The following is a 16885-nucleotide window of genomic DNA, read 5'->3' on the forward strand; positions in this document are numbered from 1 at the left end:
GATGATGGCAGCTTGGACTGACCACTGAGTGGAGGTGGAGAGAAGTGGGTCCCATTCAGACTATATTTTGGAGAGTGTGCAGAACCCCCCAGTGAATTGGGTAGAAGTGAGGGAAAAAAGAGGAATGAAGGATGAAGGCTAGAGTCAGGGCTTAAATTGTGTTGATCTTAACCAAGATGAGGGATACTAGAGAAGGAGCAAGTTTTGGGTAGTAGGAAGTTAAGCATTCCATCTGGGCTATGTTAGGTAGGAGATGTGTACTAAACATATACACAGTGATATCATAAAGGCAGTTGGATCTTAGAGTCTGGAGTTCTGGGGATAAGTGTGAATTGGAGATGAATATGTAAATGTGGGTGCTGTTTCTTGTCCTGGCAAGAAACAGATGACACACTTAAATGGGAAAAAGGAGGAGAGTTTTATGAAGAGAGTGTGTAAAGTTATGGGCAGATAGTTAAGGAAAACCAATAAGGGATGGCCAAACACTCCAGAGCTAGCAAGAAAGGGGAGCCACCTTCACCCTAGATCTGTAGGGTAAAGGGGAAGGAGGGCTATCAGGAGCTGGAGAGAGAGGCTGTCATGTGCCATTTCATGGATCTGGCCAGGAGGGCACCCAGGGGGTCAAGGTGGTGACCTCATCCCCCCTCACCCTACAGTCTCCCGTTGACTCCTCCCACTGGACATGCAGACCAGGAAACTGGAGGACAAGGCCACAGTGAGAAGAAAACCATCATTTAGTGCATGTTCTCAGGGCTGGATAGCATGGGAATTGGTCCAGTCAGCATTGGAGTAAAATAAGCTATGAAACTCCAGAGGGGGTTTGACAGAGGAACCCACTGACTCGTGGCTTTCGTTTTTCCTTCTCTGCAGACCTCCTCAACTCTGTCTCACTTTGGCTGACCAGAAAAGGTGCTTTCAGAGTGACAAGGTTGATATTTTCATTTGACTGAGAAACGACATACTTCTGCCCCCTCAAGTATATATTTGACCAGACTGTGGGACTTTTGGTGTTGTATTTAACTTCCCCACCAAGGGCCCAGGGCTCATTGCCCACGTGTCCCCACGAGTAGCATCAAAGGCTGTTCTCAAAAATGAAAGACGAGTGAGCAGACGCAGTGTGTCACATCAGCAACTTTTTTCCCAGTTCCTTTGCAAATGGAAGTTTATGAAAAGGAGCACTAACTCAAATCACAGAATCCTGTGTTTGAAATAAACGGTCTTGCAACAAACATTTCCGACTGCAAATGTCTAAACCTTTCAAAAGATTAAAGGAAATTAATGCTGGCGTGTTTCATTAATTTGGCACCACCGTGGAGGAAATGTGGTACTCATTTCATTTGGGTGGATTATGAAATGTGTCAGTTTTTCCATTCTCTTTTTCCAGGGCATTTTTTTACTGCAAGGCCTGTCATGATGACATCACAGATCCCAAAAGAATAAAAAAATGTGGCTGCAAACGGCGTAAGTAGTGTTTCTCTCCCCGTCCCCTCCCTCTCTCATTCCTATTCCCCAAATTCCTTTTCCTTTCCTTTTCTTATTAGAGAAACACTAAACATCAAGAGTTTTCTTGAATATGTTTATGTTTCACCCACCAGTTTAAAGAAATATGAAATCAATACCTGTCCTTGCTTTGTTAGAGCAGAGGATGAAAAATCACCACCGTCAACACCTAGGAATGAACCCTGTGCCTAGTCCGTGCTTCTTTACTCTAGAGACGCCTCAGTAGATGTGTCCAGTCTAACAGAGACAAGTATGATATATAAAAAGGAGGAGAACTAAAGCCATAGAGAATGAAGTGTTTTTGTATCATGATTTCCAGTGGATTGGGTGCCCCTGGGTATATGGGGTTGAGAGAGAAACTAAATCTGAGGACTTGGTCTCCAAAATGGAAGTTGTCTCTTTCCATTTGGAATTCCTGCCAGTTTTAATACCACAGGCCAGAATTTGCAACTGTGATGCCTTCAGACTGCCCCCAAGAAAAAACTTTCCATTGTCAAAGGGCTTCAATTGCTATCATCCCAAAGGTCGAGCTCAAGCACCGTTGCTCTTTGGGGCAGACTAGACTGGGCTCAGTTGTTTCTGGCATATTCTGTCTCAAGACCCTTCTAAAGCTGTTTGCCACTGGGGCCTCTTGAGAAAGATATAGTGAGTCTAGAACGTGGAATTGTGAGCTCCTGAGACACCATGACTTAAGTGGCCTTTGCTTTGAGAAGGTTGTGCCTTTTGCAGTAATTATGCTGTATTGCCTAATAGAAATTGTTCTCAACCCTCGAAAAACAACAACAACAACAACAAAAAAGATGCCATCCTTCCTATGGTGAGTTAGTGTTTTAAAAGCTCCTCACAATCATTGCTTTGATTCTCACCCTAACCCCATGTAATTGGCAGGGGTGTTATTAATCCCATTTTACAAAAAGAGGAAACGAAGCTTCCAAGTTTGAGAGGATGAGATTGCTGACAGTCACACAGACAACATACAGGGATTTGGGCACACCTGAAGGCCTCTATTGATTCTCTGGGTGCTCTAACAGTTTTTTGCAGAAGGGAAAGGAAAGATGGGCAGTCTTGGGTCTGATGAGTAAGAACAATTATGAAAGATGACCCCATAAAAATCCTGGTTCACAAGCAGAAGCCAGACAGAAGAGCACCATTTCTGAGGTATGCCACTGAAGGAAGGACGTTTTTCATTGTACTCCTAGAGGGGGTACAGAAAATGTAGAACCAGTCATCTATAAATATCGCTCTGCTGGAGCATACAGAAGTTCCTCAATCCATGGGGAAAATTCCCTTGGGGTGCACTCTTGGTCTAGAGAAGTTTCTGCAGAAATCCCCTCAGGATGGGGCAGCTTAGGCCCATGGGTTTCCTCCCCCTGTTTCCACTGACTTAATACAGCTGGTCCCCTTCCCCCAGACTCTTACAAAGATGAGTATTTATTGATATTTCAAAACAAGAGCCTCTAATTTCTTGGGACCTAAGAATTCCCTGATTCTGACAACCTACCAAGAAGAGCATGTAAGAGAGAACAAGGCCTAGAACGAACCTCACTGCCCATTCAACCCCCACAGACCCCATGAATCCAAAGGCCGTCTTTACCAGGCAGTCCATCCTAGCCATGCTCAGTTGGTTGTGGACACAGCAGCATGGCTGAGTTGACCAGACATCTCCTGAATCATTTCAATCAGAAGGAGCACAACCGTCTGAGGGTTGAAGCAAATAAGAGAGAACAACAAATACAAGAGGTGAACAATTCTGTAAGGAACGCTTGTAGTGAGGAGTTGAGAAAGGGAGGAAAGTGAGGCCAATAATCCCTGACAGGATATTTGCCAGACCCTCGTCCCACAGAGTATCAAGGAAATAGCAAGACTGTGATTCAAGTATTGATTAGCCATTCACATATTTTTGAGTATCTTCTTTGAATGAGGTGCTATTTTTGGTTCCAGGGATGGAGTGGTGAAAAAGGTAAATTCCCTGCCCTCCTGAATCTTTTACTCTGGTGAATGGAGACAAACCATGATCTTGCAAATAAATAAATTCAGAGATAGCCAGTGCTAAGAGGAGAGAAGAGACTGTCTGAGGGTTGAGGAATACTGCAGTGGCGCTACTTTATAGCTTGGAAGGTCAGGAAGGCCTCAGTCAGGGCTGATGTTGAGGTCAAGACCCAATCCAGATAAAGAGAAGAGCAAAGGTCAAGGTCAGGAGGCAGGAATGAGTTTGTGGTGTTTGAAGGATAGAAGAAAGACCAATGGCACTGGGGAGATAATAGTATGAGATGAGATTAGAGAGGGAGGGAGGGGCCGTGGTAAGAAGTGGGGGTTTTAGTCTTTTATTAGGAAGTCATTGGAAGATTTTAAGTGAGGAAATGTCATCATTAGTTCTTAGTTTAAAAGATGTCCCTGGTGTCCAGATGGAGAGCATTCTCTGGAGGAAGGAGTGGAAGTGGAAGGATGAAGTGAGAACTTCCCTGACTCTTGCTCTGACATTGGAATGTCCCTCATAGGATGCCATAGTGGAACACAGCAGACTAAACTGTCCCTAGAAATAAGAAATAAGAATTTGGCCTCTAAGTTATTTTTCCACCTTGGTTCCAGACAAATAAACAGCAGCAGGCTTTAGCTTCATCCTGGAGAGAGAGGCACATAATTGTTTGAAATAATTTTATTCTCTTCATTTCCTTTAAAGTTGGTGGAGCCAGTGAGGTATATAATCTCCCATTACACACTGCACCAATTGCTGCAAAAGGCCTGCCTCTACAAAGCCAAGCCAGTGCAACAAGGGCCTCACTTCCTTCTCTGTACATCTGCGTGCCTCCTCCCCCAACCTCAGCTTCTTCATTTCACAAAGGCCTTTGGCTATGTAACAATCAGAATTGTCCGAATATTGTTCCTACTAATTGAAAGGCCATAGAACAGAGGGCAGGATGCAGATGTGTGTATGAGGTGAGGGGGTGGTTAGAATAAAATGAATTATTAAAAATAAACCTCCCCATGTAGGTCAGGCAAGTGAGGAAATTGGAGAAGATGTTTTAGTTGCAAAGAACTTTAATTAGAAGAAACTAGGATTATTAATAACACACTGCGGGGACCCCCATGCCTTTGAACAGACATTGCTTGGTTCCCAGTCTAAGTTGGAGAAGACAGCTGACCCACATACTCATCTGTCCAAACGTGTTAGTCCGGGTATTAATAATTCACCCTGGAATGGTAGATCCCTTGAGGGCAGAGCCCATGACAGTCGCTGGCCCTTACCCATAGCTTCCTAACCCTCCTTCCCCAACCCAGTCTTCCCCTTTCACCTCCACCCCTACCTCCTCATTCACTTTCATTCAGTAACCTTCAACATTTCACGTCATCTCATCTGGAGAAATATCAGGTGCGGACATTCCATTTCTGGAAATCCTGTGATAGTATAGTTTAACGTTTGCATTTCTTTCCATTTCTTCATAGCTCTCTATCAAGGAAAAGAGTCAAATTCAGCTGTCTGGCCGAGGAGCAAGTTCTCAGGGTCTACTATTTACCCATTTTCTTTTTCTGTGTAACAAACATTGTCTAATGATTTATATTTCTTCCCCCAGCCTCTAAAAGTTTGCCAAAGTGTGGACTCCTAGGGGACAAGTAATGTCTAGTTTGATGTGTTTGAAGGAATTTTCTTTGACTGCAAATCATTGACATATCTTTGATTTATTTTTTTTCTCTTTGCTGCCTTGGAATACGGCCCCTACTCTATTTTAACTGCACACTGGTAGTGATATATTGTGAGTAAAACGGGTTCCCAGCAGCCCGGAGTCCAGTTCCCCCTGTCTTTCTCTAGAAGAGATACTCTTTTAATTTTCTGTACAGTTGTAGTTTCCTTTTTACTTTTGGTATTTATGTTGCATGTAGCAGTGACATCATGCCCCAACTCCTTCATCCCCCAACGCAGTCTACAGAGTAGTCTGGAGCCGGAGAGTCCACAGGGAGCCTGCTCTCCATCCACCCACTGCAGTCCCCAGGCTCTGGCCAGCTTCGGGCACTGTCTTATTTTTCCATTTGAAAATAAGACCTTGACAACAGTGTGTTTCTCTTGAAGACCTTGTCTCAGGACTTTTAAGGGACTCTGATTAGGCTGAAATAATTACCACTATAGCTGTAGATGCTTCATCAGCTGGGGTAATTGTCATGCTTGCTTTTGATAAATTATACTTGGTCTCCTTTGCTATTGAGCTTCAATTCCTCTCCTAAAGGAAACACATATGCCACATATATATTCCCATGTTGTGATATATATATATACACACACACACACACACAATATGTACCATGATGTATCAGAATATATGTACATTCTTATATGTAAAAATTCATATTTTTACATATAAGAGTAGAGATATTCCATAGTGTGATGTATTTATTGCAGTATATGCCTCTCCGTACGAGAAGTGCTCACTAGATAATTAATTGGTTACTCAACTTTGGGACTGTAAGTATCCCAATTGTTTTACTGGAGACAAGTATTTGCACAGTGGTAATTATTTTCTGCAGTCTACGAAGTTTCCTAGCTTTACAATGAAGTTTTTCTTTTAGTCAGTACTCAGTAGGACACACCCAGTTGCTTTATGAGTGTTAGTCAGACATCTTGGAAGATCTGTTTACCTGTTTAAGGCAGAAAAACTGACTGGAGGAGAACATTCCTTTCAGCAATGAGCTATGCATAAGTCTGAACAAGTCAATGCAAGTGTCTGAACCTCTAGCTTACTCAAGGAATAGGATGTCCTTTTACTCAACAAGATGTGGCCATTGAGGAGGAGCTTTTAAGGCCAGCGTTGAGCTTTGGGTCTTTACTCGTGTTTGTAAGGCTCTACTGAAAAGGAGATCCAATCTGTGGAACAGTTCAGTCCAATGGCTCTGGAATTTGGAGAAGATGTTTCAAATTCGGTCCTCTCATTCCTTTGCAGCAAAAGAGGCAAGTTGATCATCTGATTTTTGTTAGTCATCAGTGTTTGGAGGGTATAGATTGCTCACTTTAAAAACAAAACACAACAATGACCTTCTTCAATTCAATGCACAATCTTGCCAAAATCGACTCTGTGGCTTTTTTCATCGACAGAACCCTTTAACCATGGCTTGAGGGCATGGCCCTCTTTCATACCTGCAGAGTTGCATACTAAATTGAAAGCTCCTTCAGAATTGGAGAGAAAATGTGATGTCAATCAACCAACAACTCTAGTGCCAAATACTTCTGCCTTCCTCAGCCACAATATGGTCGTTAGGGGCAGAATCAACTAGCTTGGTGTGCTCTGTGCTGCCAACATTAACTAGCTTTTTCTTTCTCCTCTTTCTGTTTTTGGAAAACCACCTGGAAGACCCTTCTTCTTACTCCAGAAGGTAATGGGAGGAATTTTGCTAAGTGAAGATATCATTTCTCATTTATAGGACTTGAAAGAATATTCTCTGATTCCCAGTGCCACATCAAAGGCCTCACCTTAAATCCTGGTGGACTTTTTCTTCTGTGGATATTTTTATTAGTAATGTTAGTTGCTGCAGAGCCCATGAAGAGTAGCTCCAGGGTTTATGCTTGGAAATAATTCCTCCTTCATTTGACTGATTTTAAAAGTGAGGTTGTGACCTGAGAAGTATCTATTGATTGAATGGCAGATGTTTTTTTCTTCCATCCCAGTCTTCCCTTGAATTTGCTTCACTTGAAATCTAAAATATTCTTCCCCAGCAGTTGGAAAACTCCACTTGGGCCCCTCAGTCCAGTACTGCTTTTTTCTGCCCCTTCCAATCCACCCTGGAAATTAAGATTCTGCAATTGGAAATTGACTGACAATTTGGTCGCTGATGCAGGAGGCAGATGGTGCTGAGGATAGGATGGAATCCAATTCTTCCTTCCATTCCAGGCTTGGCTCAGAAAGGCCAGCCAGCAGAGAACCTGAGTTTGACAGCTGATTATCCATTTGACTTAAGGAAAGAGCAGTAACTGAGTTGCGTCTTCACCAGCCACTTTCCAACAGGTTTCTGATCTCATGATCACGGCCTTTCAGAATAGAGGAAAAGTTGTCCAAGAACACTTCTGAGAAGCCTTTTTGTTTTAAACCCTCAAGAGTAAACAGATAGTTTTGATGATGTCCATTAGGGAAATACTTTTATTTTGTCTCTAAATAGTACTAGGAAGTTATAATGGAAATATTGGTTGAATATCCACTTCACCGTGGTGAAGAAAAGCACATAAAAACTTTTTCTCAAATTGTGAAACTGCTAGGACCTAGGTCTTCGGAGGAAGATGAGACCCAGGGTCAAATTCTTAGCAACCACATAACCTCATAGAATCCATGGCCCTGGCCCAATAACAAGAACTTTATGAAGTGGACCACACAGTAAACTGAGTCCCTAGAGCCTTGTATTTCTGCTTTCCTAGAGTGAAGTTGGCCTATCGGGGCAATTAATTGAGCATGAAGTTTCAAGAGCCCTAAGATGGGATGACAAGTAGCTTCGGTGTTCACACTTGCCAGAGACACACTCTTGTCTGCTCCCAGTCTCAGGAAGCTGCAGCAGGGCTTTAAAAAGGAGACCCAGTCAGCGGCCACCGAAATAGTCCTACTGTGCCAGCTGTGGCTGCAGACCCTAGGCTCATCTCCTAGGACCTCTCACCCTTTCATTCCCCCTACCCCTAATCATCTGCTGTGGATCGTGAGAAGCCATTGAATTGAAATGACACTGCACATATTTCAATTCTCAGAGACAGCAGGGTCCTCTTTCTGCTCCTTTTGGAGAAAGGCTAGTTCCAATTGCCCGTGAACTAGCTGCTCTTCCACATCGATCCACTAGATGTCCTCATAGATCTACTTTGCATTACCATTGACATCCCGGGGAAAACGTTGTCTGAGAATTGGGATTTGGTAAGGGAACAATGGGTGACTATGTAAGAAAGAAAATTAGCAAACACCAAAGGAGAGAGGACGCTTTGTGTGGCCAGGGAGTAGATAAGAAATTTACTTCTGTTTTAATAAATCTGAAACTTTCAAAGTTGCACTTTGAGACCTAACCTTGGGAATTTAAAGTGGAACTTTTCGTATCTAAAATTAACTTTCTAACCTAAATTAGGTCTAGAAAAGGAAACAACCACTGAGAAATGGAAACAAAACACCAGTGGTTCTGAATATCCTGATTCACTAAAACAAAATTGAAGGATCAGGAAGCCAGAGAGAGTTGAGAGAGATGAGGGGTGGTAATTTCCAAATTAGGAGGTCCACGACTTAACTTTGATATAATTTAATTTTACAACTTGAGAGTATAATTTTACACAGACAGTGTTCAATTCTTCTGGAACATCTACCACCAGGGAGTCAACTCCTCATCAGCTTTTAGTTAAAGAGCTTGTTCATGATTTGAATAATGGCCCAGAGGAGAGTTCTTCCTGGCCAGTACTCATATCCTTCAAGCCTGATGAATCGCTCCACCAGGTCTTACCTTTAAGAAAGTGCACCCAGAAGTCTCTAGGTGAAGACACCTGACAGGGAGTCAATGGAAATGGACTATGCCAGCAGTAGCGAAAAAAAGCCACCTTCCCAGTTGGTGGCACCTTGATCTAGACATTCTGATTCCTGAAGGTTTGTCAACATGTGGGGCTCAATAGTTTTTAACTGTTTCTGTCTTGTCTTTGAGCCTCTCATTGATCGTTCCTGCTGATTTTTTTTTTTTCTTTGTGTGTGTGTGTGGTGGTGGTGGTGGTGGTATTTGTTTGTCTTTTGAGATTTCTATTTTGCATTTGGTGTGAGTGTAAAAATGATTGGGAAGGAATGACAAGTAATAGCATGTTTTCTTTTTTATGCATATGCTGCTTTGGAATGTGACTGCTTATAATTAACAGTTAATCTTCTTATAGCAAATGGTTTTTTGCTGCTTCGATTACCAGTTTCAGCCTGTTCCTGCATGCTAACAATAAGAAATTTTAAACAATGCATGGTCACCAGAACGGCTAACAATAACAGTTGCAAACAGTCCCTGAGAGCCACTGGTTTGTCGCTGTGTTTCCTCCTGAACTCATATCAAGTAGGAGGTTTACATCACCCATTCTGATCCATTTGCCTCTGAACAAATAGTTTCAAAAGTTATTTCATCTCCATCATCCTTCCCCTTATCCTTAAAGATGGTATATTTATAAGAACTTTCTTTCCCCGTAAATGTGTCAGATTCTATTATTGTATATAAACCCAAAATGGCAGTATGGAAATGAAAACCAGGGACTGTTGCTAATGAGAAGCATAGCATTCCAGAGTTTGATGGGCTTCTCTTCTGCTACAGCATTTGATTAAAAAAATTGTTTTTCAAAATGATTTATCTATGATGAAACAAAAAATCATCCTTGTTTTCCTCTTCTGTGTAAATAACAAATCAATATTTCCAGTAAAAGAAATAAGAAGGAGAAAACAAGGGAATGTCTGCAGATTGTATGCCAGATCCGGATGCATTTAAGATAAATTTATGTTCATGTCTTTAATTGAAGACTTTTTTCCCTTTCTTGACTTCAGCCATTGCTGTTTGTTTGGGATGTCTGGGCATTCACACCATGCCTTCTAAATTCCTCTGATTCAAATGCTATAGTGGAAATTTTTTTTTTTTTTTTTTGGTAAAAGCTAAAGCTCAAAGGAATGATATACCACCATTGAACAGGGCTGGGGCTGCATGATGATCTGAACAACAGACTAGCGAGGACACTAAAAGAACATGTCACTAAAAATGTGAGCCAAGTTTACAAGAATGGAGTTGCTGCTGAAGAGATCTCTCATTCATCTCCCCCAGTGCCTGTTCTTCACAATCATAACGTTACCCTTGCTTGACAAATATACTGTATGGCAAGTCATAAAGGTCTTAGAACAGGACTTGACCCATTTGAGAGATTTAAACCCCTCTTCCTGGTGACTGTAACATTCAAAGAGGGCAAAACCACAAGCCATATTTTAAAATAAGAGTGCAACCATTCTCTACAAAGAAAAAGAAAGGCGGGGGGGGGAAATGACTTTCAAAGTGGAAGGTGTGGATGCAGGGAATAACACCTCCTCAGTTTAGGTTTACTATTTGGCAGTAATGCTTAGAATAAATGTGAATTCTTCTCCTACCTTGTGAGAGAAGCAGGCCAGTTCATGCTAAGTGATAAGCAAACATGTTTGCCTGTTGTAGCATCAAAGTGAGGTACAAAAACCTTCTCTTGTACTGAAATATAAATTGGCTTGAAAGGCAAAGGTGAAGCGCATTGGAAACTACGATGCTGACTTCCAACAACTTTTATAGGTTACCACTCAGTTTGGATCCCCAGGCAGTGCAGAACCTACCATACCAGCTTGAGAAGAGCTATCAATGCTGCATGCAAATTGCATTAAGATATTTCACACGGAACCTATTCTTTTATTTCATGTTTTGTCAGTTTTAATCGATTTTGGCAAATATTTTCTGTACAAGGAAAAAAAAAAAAGAATATGATTAACCAATAGCCTGATTGCTTCCTGAATTTCTATTTGGTGGGGAGAGAAAGGCAGATGCGATTTTCAGATCCTCTCAGCTTTAAGCAGAAAATACACCCATGAGTAGCTAAATGCATTCCAATAGAGCAACATCTCGTATGCTTTTGGTGATTTCTTATTTGTGAACTGCCTTTAATGTCAAATCTGCAGCATTAGTCTTGAGTAGCTGCATTTCTTATATGGACAGATTTGGATATTTGTTCTGTCAAGAGCAAATTTAAATTCCTGTAGCCATCATGTAAACTCACTCTCGGGAAGTTCAGCAAAGGCGTCCTCAGATTCTATATTAACACGTAATCGTTTCACATCTAATTTGATGAAAGCTTATCCCAGCCTCTGCCTAATGCCCAGAAATGGATGGAAATTAGAAAGCCTACATATTAGATATTTTTGCCTCTTGCAAAAACCATTTATTATACCAAATAAGCAACTAATTTAATTGATTGGCAGTGTGTGTATTTTGTCCTCCTGTATTAATCGTACCGGGGAAAAGTGTTGGTTACGTTTTTTGCTGTCGATAATTTGCTCTTCTTCCCATCTGAGAACCTGAGTGTATTCAGCCATGCCCTTTTCCTGTGGTCACCGCTTTACCTAGGGGAGAAAAATCATGTGCAACAGCCTTGGGGGACGATAAAGGCAATTTATATTTTCGCTGCTTTTTTGATGTACAACCAAACTGTTACCAACAATCACTCTGCATTTTTTTCTGGGTCAAGACTGTTAAAGTGAACTAAGACCTGTGTTAAATCCCTTCAGCTTCCTTCCAGCTGCCTTGCTGTGTGTGACCTTGCCATTAATTGCCGCTCTTCCTCTCCTCCCATCCAACCACACGGTTATAGCCAAGATGTCCATCTACAAGAGAATGAGACGAGCATGTTGTTTTGATTGCGGACGTTCTGAGCGTGACTGCTCGTGCATGTCAGGCCGTGTGCGTGGTAACGTGGACACCCTTGAGAGAGCCTTCCCACTTTCTTCTGTCTCTGTTAATGATTGCTCCACCAGTTTCCGTGCCTGTAAGTTTAACCTCAACACATGTAGTTCCATGTTTGTGCTGTCTGTGGTATCATCCCTGTCTTGTGCTGTGCCCTGTGGTTCTGAGTCAGTCGGGCTGATGTCTTCTTCCCAGTGTGAACTCCTGTGTGGTGACATGTTGCCCCAGCTGCCTGTGTCTCTCTGTACGTGCTGAGGAAGGCCTCCCTCCTGATTTTCTTAACTTGTGCTTCTCGTAGTAGCGTGCAGGACTGTGATATTACAGTCTGGCGATATCTTTCCTCTCTCTCCTTTAAATAAAGGTAAATGGAAATTAAAGTGACAGCATATCACCTACTGTATTAATACAGAGATATGCGGAAGTGTACATCTTAATATTTTTGAAATGGCTGTAAATTGAATTGTATCAAAGGGAGGAAGGAAAGGGTGTAGCGAGAACAAGCCAGCTCTAGAATTAAATTGCTTTTAGTGAGCTTAGATAGTTTCTTAGATAGCTTCCAAAATATAACAGTTTTGATGCAGATGGAGATATATATATATATGTATGTATGTATTTTTTTTTCTTTTTACGGTGTCTCTCTAACCTGTGCCTCATTCCTCCCGTGCCAGATTTTGTCTTTTGTTCTGGAAAAGAGTATTGTATGTCTGTCAGCCTGCATTGGGCTAGTGGATTCCAGAGCTTTTTCTCAGAAAGATGACTATTTTGAAGGACTATTCCATTAATATATTTTATTTTTCCAATAGTACAGCCCCTGTTTAACTAAGGTATCTTGTAGCAATTGTGATTCCAAATGCCAACAAAAAATTTAAGTCAGAAACCTCTGTGATTTCCCCGAGTCCATAGCACAGGCCTCTGATGTCAGTCTTCTTTGTCATCCACAAGCTCAGAGATGTTAAAGAACCTCTCAAGGTTATGCAGCTGGTAGCTGGCAAGGTTGAGATGTGTCAGTTTCCTGAGACCTCCCTTATCCTTGCCTTCACCATGGACTTTGCTGTTTTTCTGATATGGTTCATAAGTGAAGTTCCTGAAAGCTCCAGTTTGAGACCCTGGGACCGTGGGTCTTGGTCCAAGTGCCAAAGGGGCTGTGGTTCCACTGGAGGACTTTACTTGAAGTATAACTAACTTTGTTTTCATGTTTTGGTAGCATAGAAGGTAGGAGATGCTTCTCGTTTCTGCACTTCCTCCCTTCCTCTTTAAAGCACCCAACACATTTATTGCTAACCTCTTGCTCCCTGTCCTCTCGCCTTCCAAGTGCTCAGAGCTCGTTGAGCTATACTTTCCCCAGCAGGGGTAAGTGTACACTGACAACAAGAGGAAGAAGATCACTGAACTCTTAAGCATTTATTCCCATAGAAAATGAACTGGCTTGACTCCTATGTGCCAGTGTTGAGGCTGGTCCCAGCGGAGTGCGGCTGTGTTGCAGGGATCCATGAGGCCTCTGGGGCTCAAGGAACCGGGACTTCACTGTGTGCCATGCCAGGTGCTTATGTTTGGGCCCGAAGTTCAAGTGCAAAGCATGATCTGTGCATCGAGCCGTATTGGAGGCATTTGGAAAACTTTCATCTAGGACCAGGGAGTCATCCTCTCTGATTCACGATTTCCTGCTGCTCCAGAGCAGTGCCAAGGGACAGGATTCACTTCAAAGTGATACCTAATGGAGGTTGCATTGAGAGGGAGTGTGGACTGCCCCATGGGCCTAAAATCTTGGAAAGATTTCTGTTAAAATCCTTAGATGCTGCCATATGAATCCTTATCACTTTATTTCCCCCTGAAGAGTTCTCTGTAGTTCCTATGCCAGTACAGAGATAAGCTAGGGCACAGCTGCACAGAGAACTTGTCTGTCTACGATGTGCGGCAAGATACCACGTTCAAAGATAGGTGCTGGGGAGGAAGAGCAGAGGAGGGCCTGAGGTGGCATGAATTGGTCACATCTCTTTGACTGATGGTGGTGAAAGTAACCACAAGCCCCGCTGGCTTACCCTTCTGCCTAATGCACGACTTCTGTTCTCAAATAATCATAAGGCTCTAAAACCTTAGCCTAGATTCAGTGGAGAAGAGAAAGGAGCCACTGTGGCTCTGAGCTAGGGCCTCTTGGTCATGTCCTGGCGCTGGCCAACAATGCCAATCACAGCAAACTCTGTGTCCCCCACGTAGACCCCATGGTGCCCAGTGTGTATAATTTCCATTATATCCAAGAGAAATCTTAATTAGAGGGATTTCTCAGCTGTGCAATTTAATCCAACCATTGATGGAGACCAGGGAGAAGAAAATCTTGGGGTGGGATTGTCCCATTCTCTAAGAAACATTCTGTGAGTGGCATGTTGTCCCTCCTGTGCCTCCAAAATCAGCCCCCACCAGGGAACACGTGGAGCTTTGGGCTGCATGTTGGAGCCTTAACTGGTACTGACAGCTCAGGGGGCGGTTTGCCTTCTCCGTTTCATCAGTCATCCTGCCGTCATCACTCCATCAAACAAAAGCAGATTTCATCCATCCCTGTGTGAGACCACTCACCTTTGACCATTAATAATAAGTTAGAAAAATCCATTCCAATTTGAGCCCCTTCTTGGGCCCGCATAAGCCCTTCTTCTCCAATTAAAAAAATGTCTGTCTCTACGTGAAATTCCACTGGCAGTGCTCCAATAGCAATCCCCAGGCATCCCTCGCTGGTGGTGGAGTTGGGTGGTGCCCATTTGACAGAGCAAGTTGACTCAAGAGCAGCGGTGAGAGTGGGCTTTTCATTAAATATGAACAGATGTGAAATGTAGAGGGTTTGACAATTAGAAATGGCAGGAGAAGGGCCCTTGAATCAAAGTGAGGTCAGATGGGCGGATCAGATTACTTCTCTTACATTCTTTAGTTGTTCTGAAAATCATTTTGAATTAGTGTCAGCAGAGCCATGATGAGTTTTGCCCTTTGTCTTTTATGCTAGGGCTGTATTGTTTCCCAAGACACTCATTAAAGGTCATTATGCTATTATGGAGCTTGCTTTGGTCGCAGTTTCCCAGTTGAGCCAGTGTGCTTTGGAGACTGCCTAATTCATTTCTCTCTTGCCTTTCGTCTCCCTCTTTACTCTATTTTTTTTCTTATAAGGGGAAAAATTTCCGTTTTCAGGGGATGTTAAATTGAAACACAAAGTCCCATTATGTGTTTTCTGAAGTGGGAAGAGAAGTAGCTGGTTCCCAGAGGAATAGTAATATATTAAAAGTGTTCACACAGTTCTGAAAACCTGCCTTCTAACAGCAGGGGCTGCCTGCTCGGTGTACCCCTCTATGGAGGTGTGGCCCATTACCGTGGATCGGTTAAGTCACGTGCTATTATGATAGTTGTCTTCTGTGGAACTCAGGAGCAGATGGAAGGCCAGACTGTATTGACCAAAAGACCTTCAGAGGGGAAGGACTAGTTAAGGAAAGACAAAAATCAAAATAAAAGGTGTCAGAAAAGTAAGGTAAATTGTGACCGATAAGGATTCATCACAAAAGGATTTTATTTCTGGCAAGACTGAAATGTTCAATATGGTAGGCTAGAATCAGTGCATAGAGTGTCATTTTATGATCATCTTGGTTTTGTTCCCACTTCAGATGGTCCTGGGCAAGAGTCCCAGCTCTCTCAAAAGACATCAGGATGGTGTGGGCCTTGGCTTTTTCATAAGTGGCTGTGTTCTGGTACTATTAAATGTAAAAAATGAATGTCTAGCAACATACACATGCACATAAATACAGAAGTAGATTCCAATCAGTATGATTTCTTCCCACTATAATTTTGTAAAATGGACCTTTCTCTCTCTTTAGAAGTTTATTCTTGTTATTTCAGTCTTGCCTGCTATCTGATTGCTAAGTGTAATAGAAAGGGACAATTAAAATTATGATGCAGTGGCAACGCAGGACCATATTGATTCAGACCTGCTGAGACCTGCCTGACATGATTCTGGTCACAAAGCATCAGTAACTCTGGCACAAACAAATTAATCATATGGTAGAAGAGAAGCAGACCTTTAGACTTGCACTTGGAACCAGCTTTAGCTAAAGTACGTGTGTGATCACTGACACCAACCTTTCAATTTACTAATAGTTTAAACCTGCACAATTACATGCATCCTTTTGCAAACTACTGTAGCTAATTTTAAATTATACATGACTTTTATTTCGGGTATAAATATAATACAAGAAGGCATTCAACTCTGATGGTTAAGCTGAGAGAAGTCCAATATGGTCAGGTTGAAGGGAGACATACCAAAATCAGTTTAGTGTAATCTCGAGTCTTGTCAGATAATAAACAAAAATCAGCTTATCCCGAGTAGCCTTTGGTTTGTACAGGCAGAGAATTAACATTGTCAATAAAACTAAAGTCACTGGAGTGAACTAATGGCATTTTGAAGTACATAAAATCAGATACAAGGGCAAGGGGTGGAAACAGCTCTAGGAAAATGTCTACAATAGGACACACCCTATCCTGACAGTCTCCAACGCCTGTTAAAGGAGAGTCAATTTAATAAGCTACATTTAAAAATCAGCAGCCTATAATTATCTCATTCATTTTATGTGCAGTTTTGGGCGACTTCCTCAAATTCCCCAATCCTAAATTCTATTTGCTTATTTTACTTCTGGGCCCTAAAAGCAATGACTCCCCTCTTTGCACTACCACTACCAGTGAGAAAAAGACAAAAAAAGGAGAGCCAAGGATAATAAGCACAAATCAATGTGATCATAGTTTTTCATGTATTCTTTTTAAAGCCCGTTCGTCTGAGTCTCCATTTTCTTCCATCTTCCCGTGCTTGCCATGCTCATGTGAGCGCGCTCCCTCTCTCTGTCAATATCCATCACACCTGTGCACACCAAGCACTACCAGAGCCTTTGGGTTCTCCCCTGGCTCTTTAGTTACCCTGGCCCATGCATCCTGA

General features: G+C 42.3%; 1 protein-coding gene across 11 annotated transcripts in view; it reads left to right on the forward strand.

Moving 5' to 3' along the window:
• The window catches only part of KCNMA1 (potassium calcium-activated channel subfamily M alpha 1), a 755994-nt gene that overhangs the window by 620955 nt on the left and 118154 nt on the right, over nucleotides 1-16885 (forward strand). For 8 of the 11 annotated variants that reach the window (XM_077944845.1, XM_077944846.1, XM_015147215.3 and 5 more), the window contains 1 exon segment: nucleotides 1385-1461. In XM_077944845.1, coding sequence (XP_077800971.1) covers nucleotides 1385-1461 — 77 coding nt within the window. 11 annotated transcript variants of the gene reach the window in all.

Source organism: Macaca mulatta, chromosome 9 (genome assembly GCF_049350105.2).
Source record: "Macaca mulatta isolate MMU2019108-1 chromosome 9, T2T-MMU8v2.0, whole genome shotgun sequence".
Lineage (NCBI taxonomy): Eukaryota > Metazoa > Chordata > Mammalia > Primates > Cercopithecidae > Macaca > Macaca mulatta.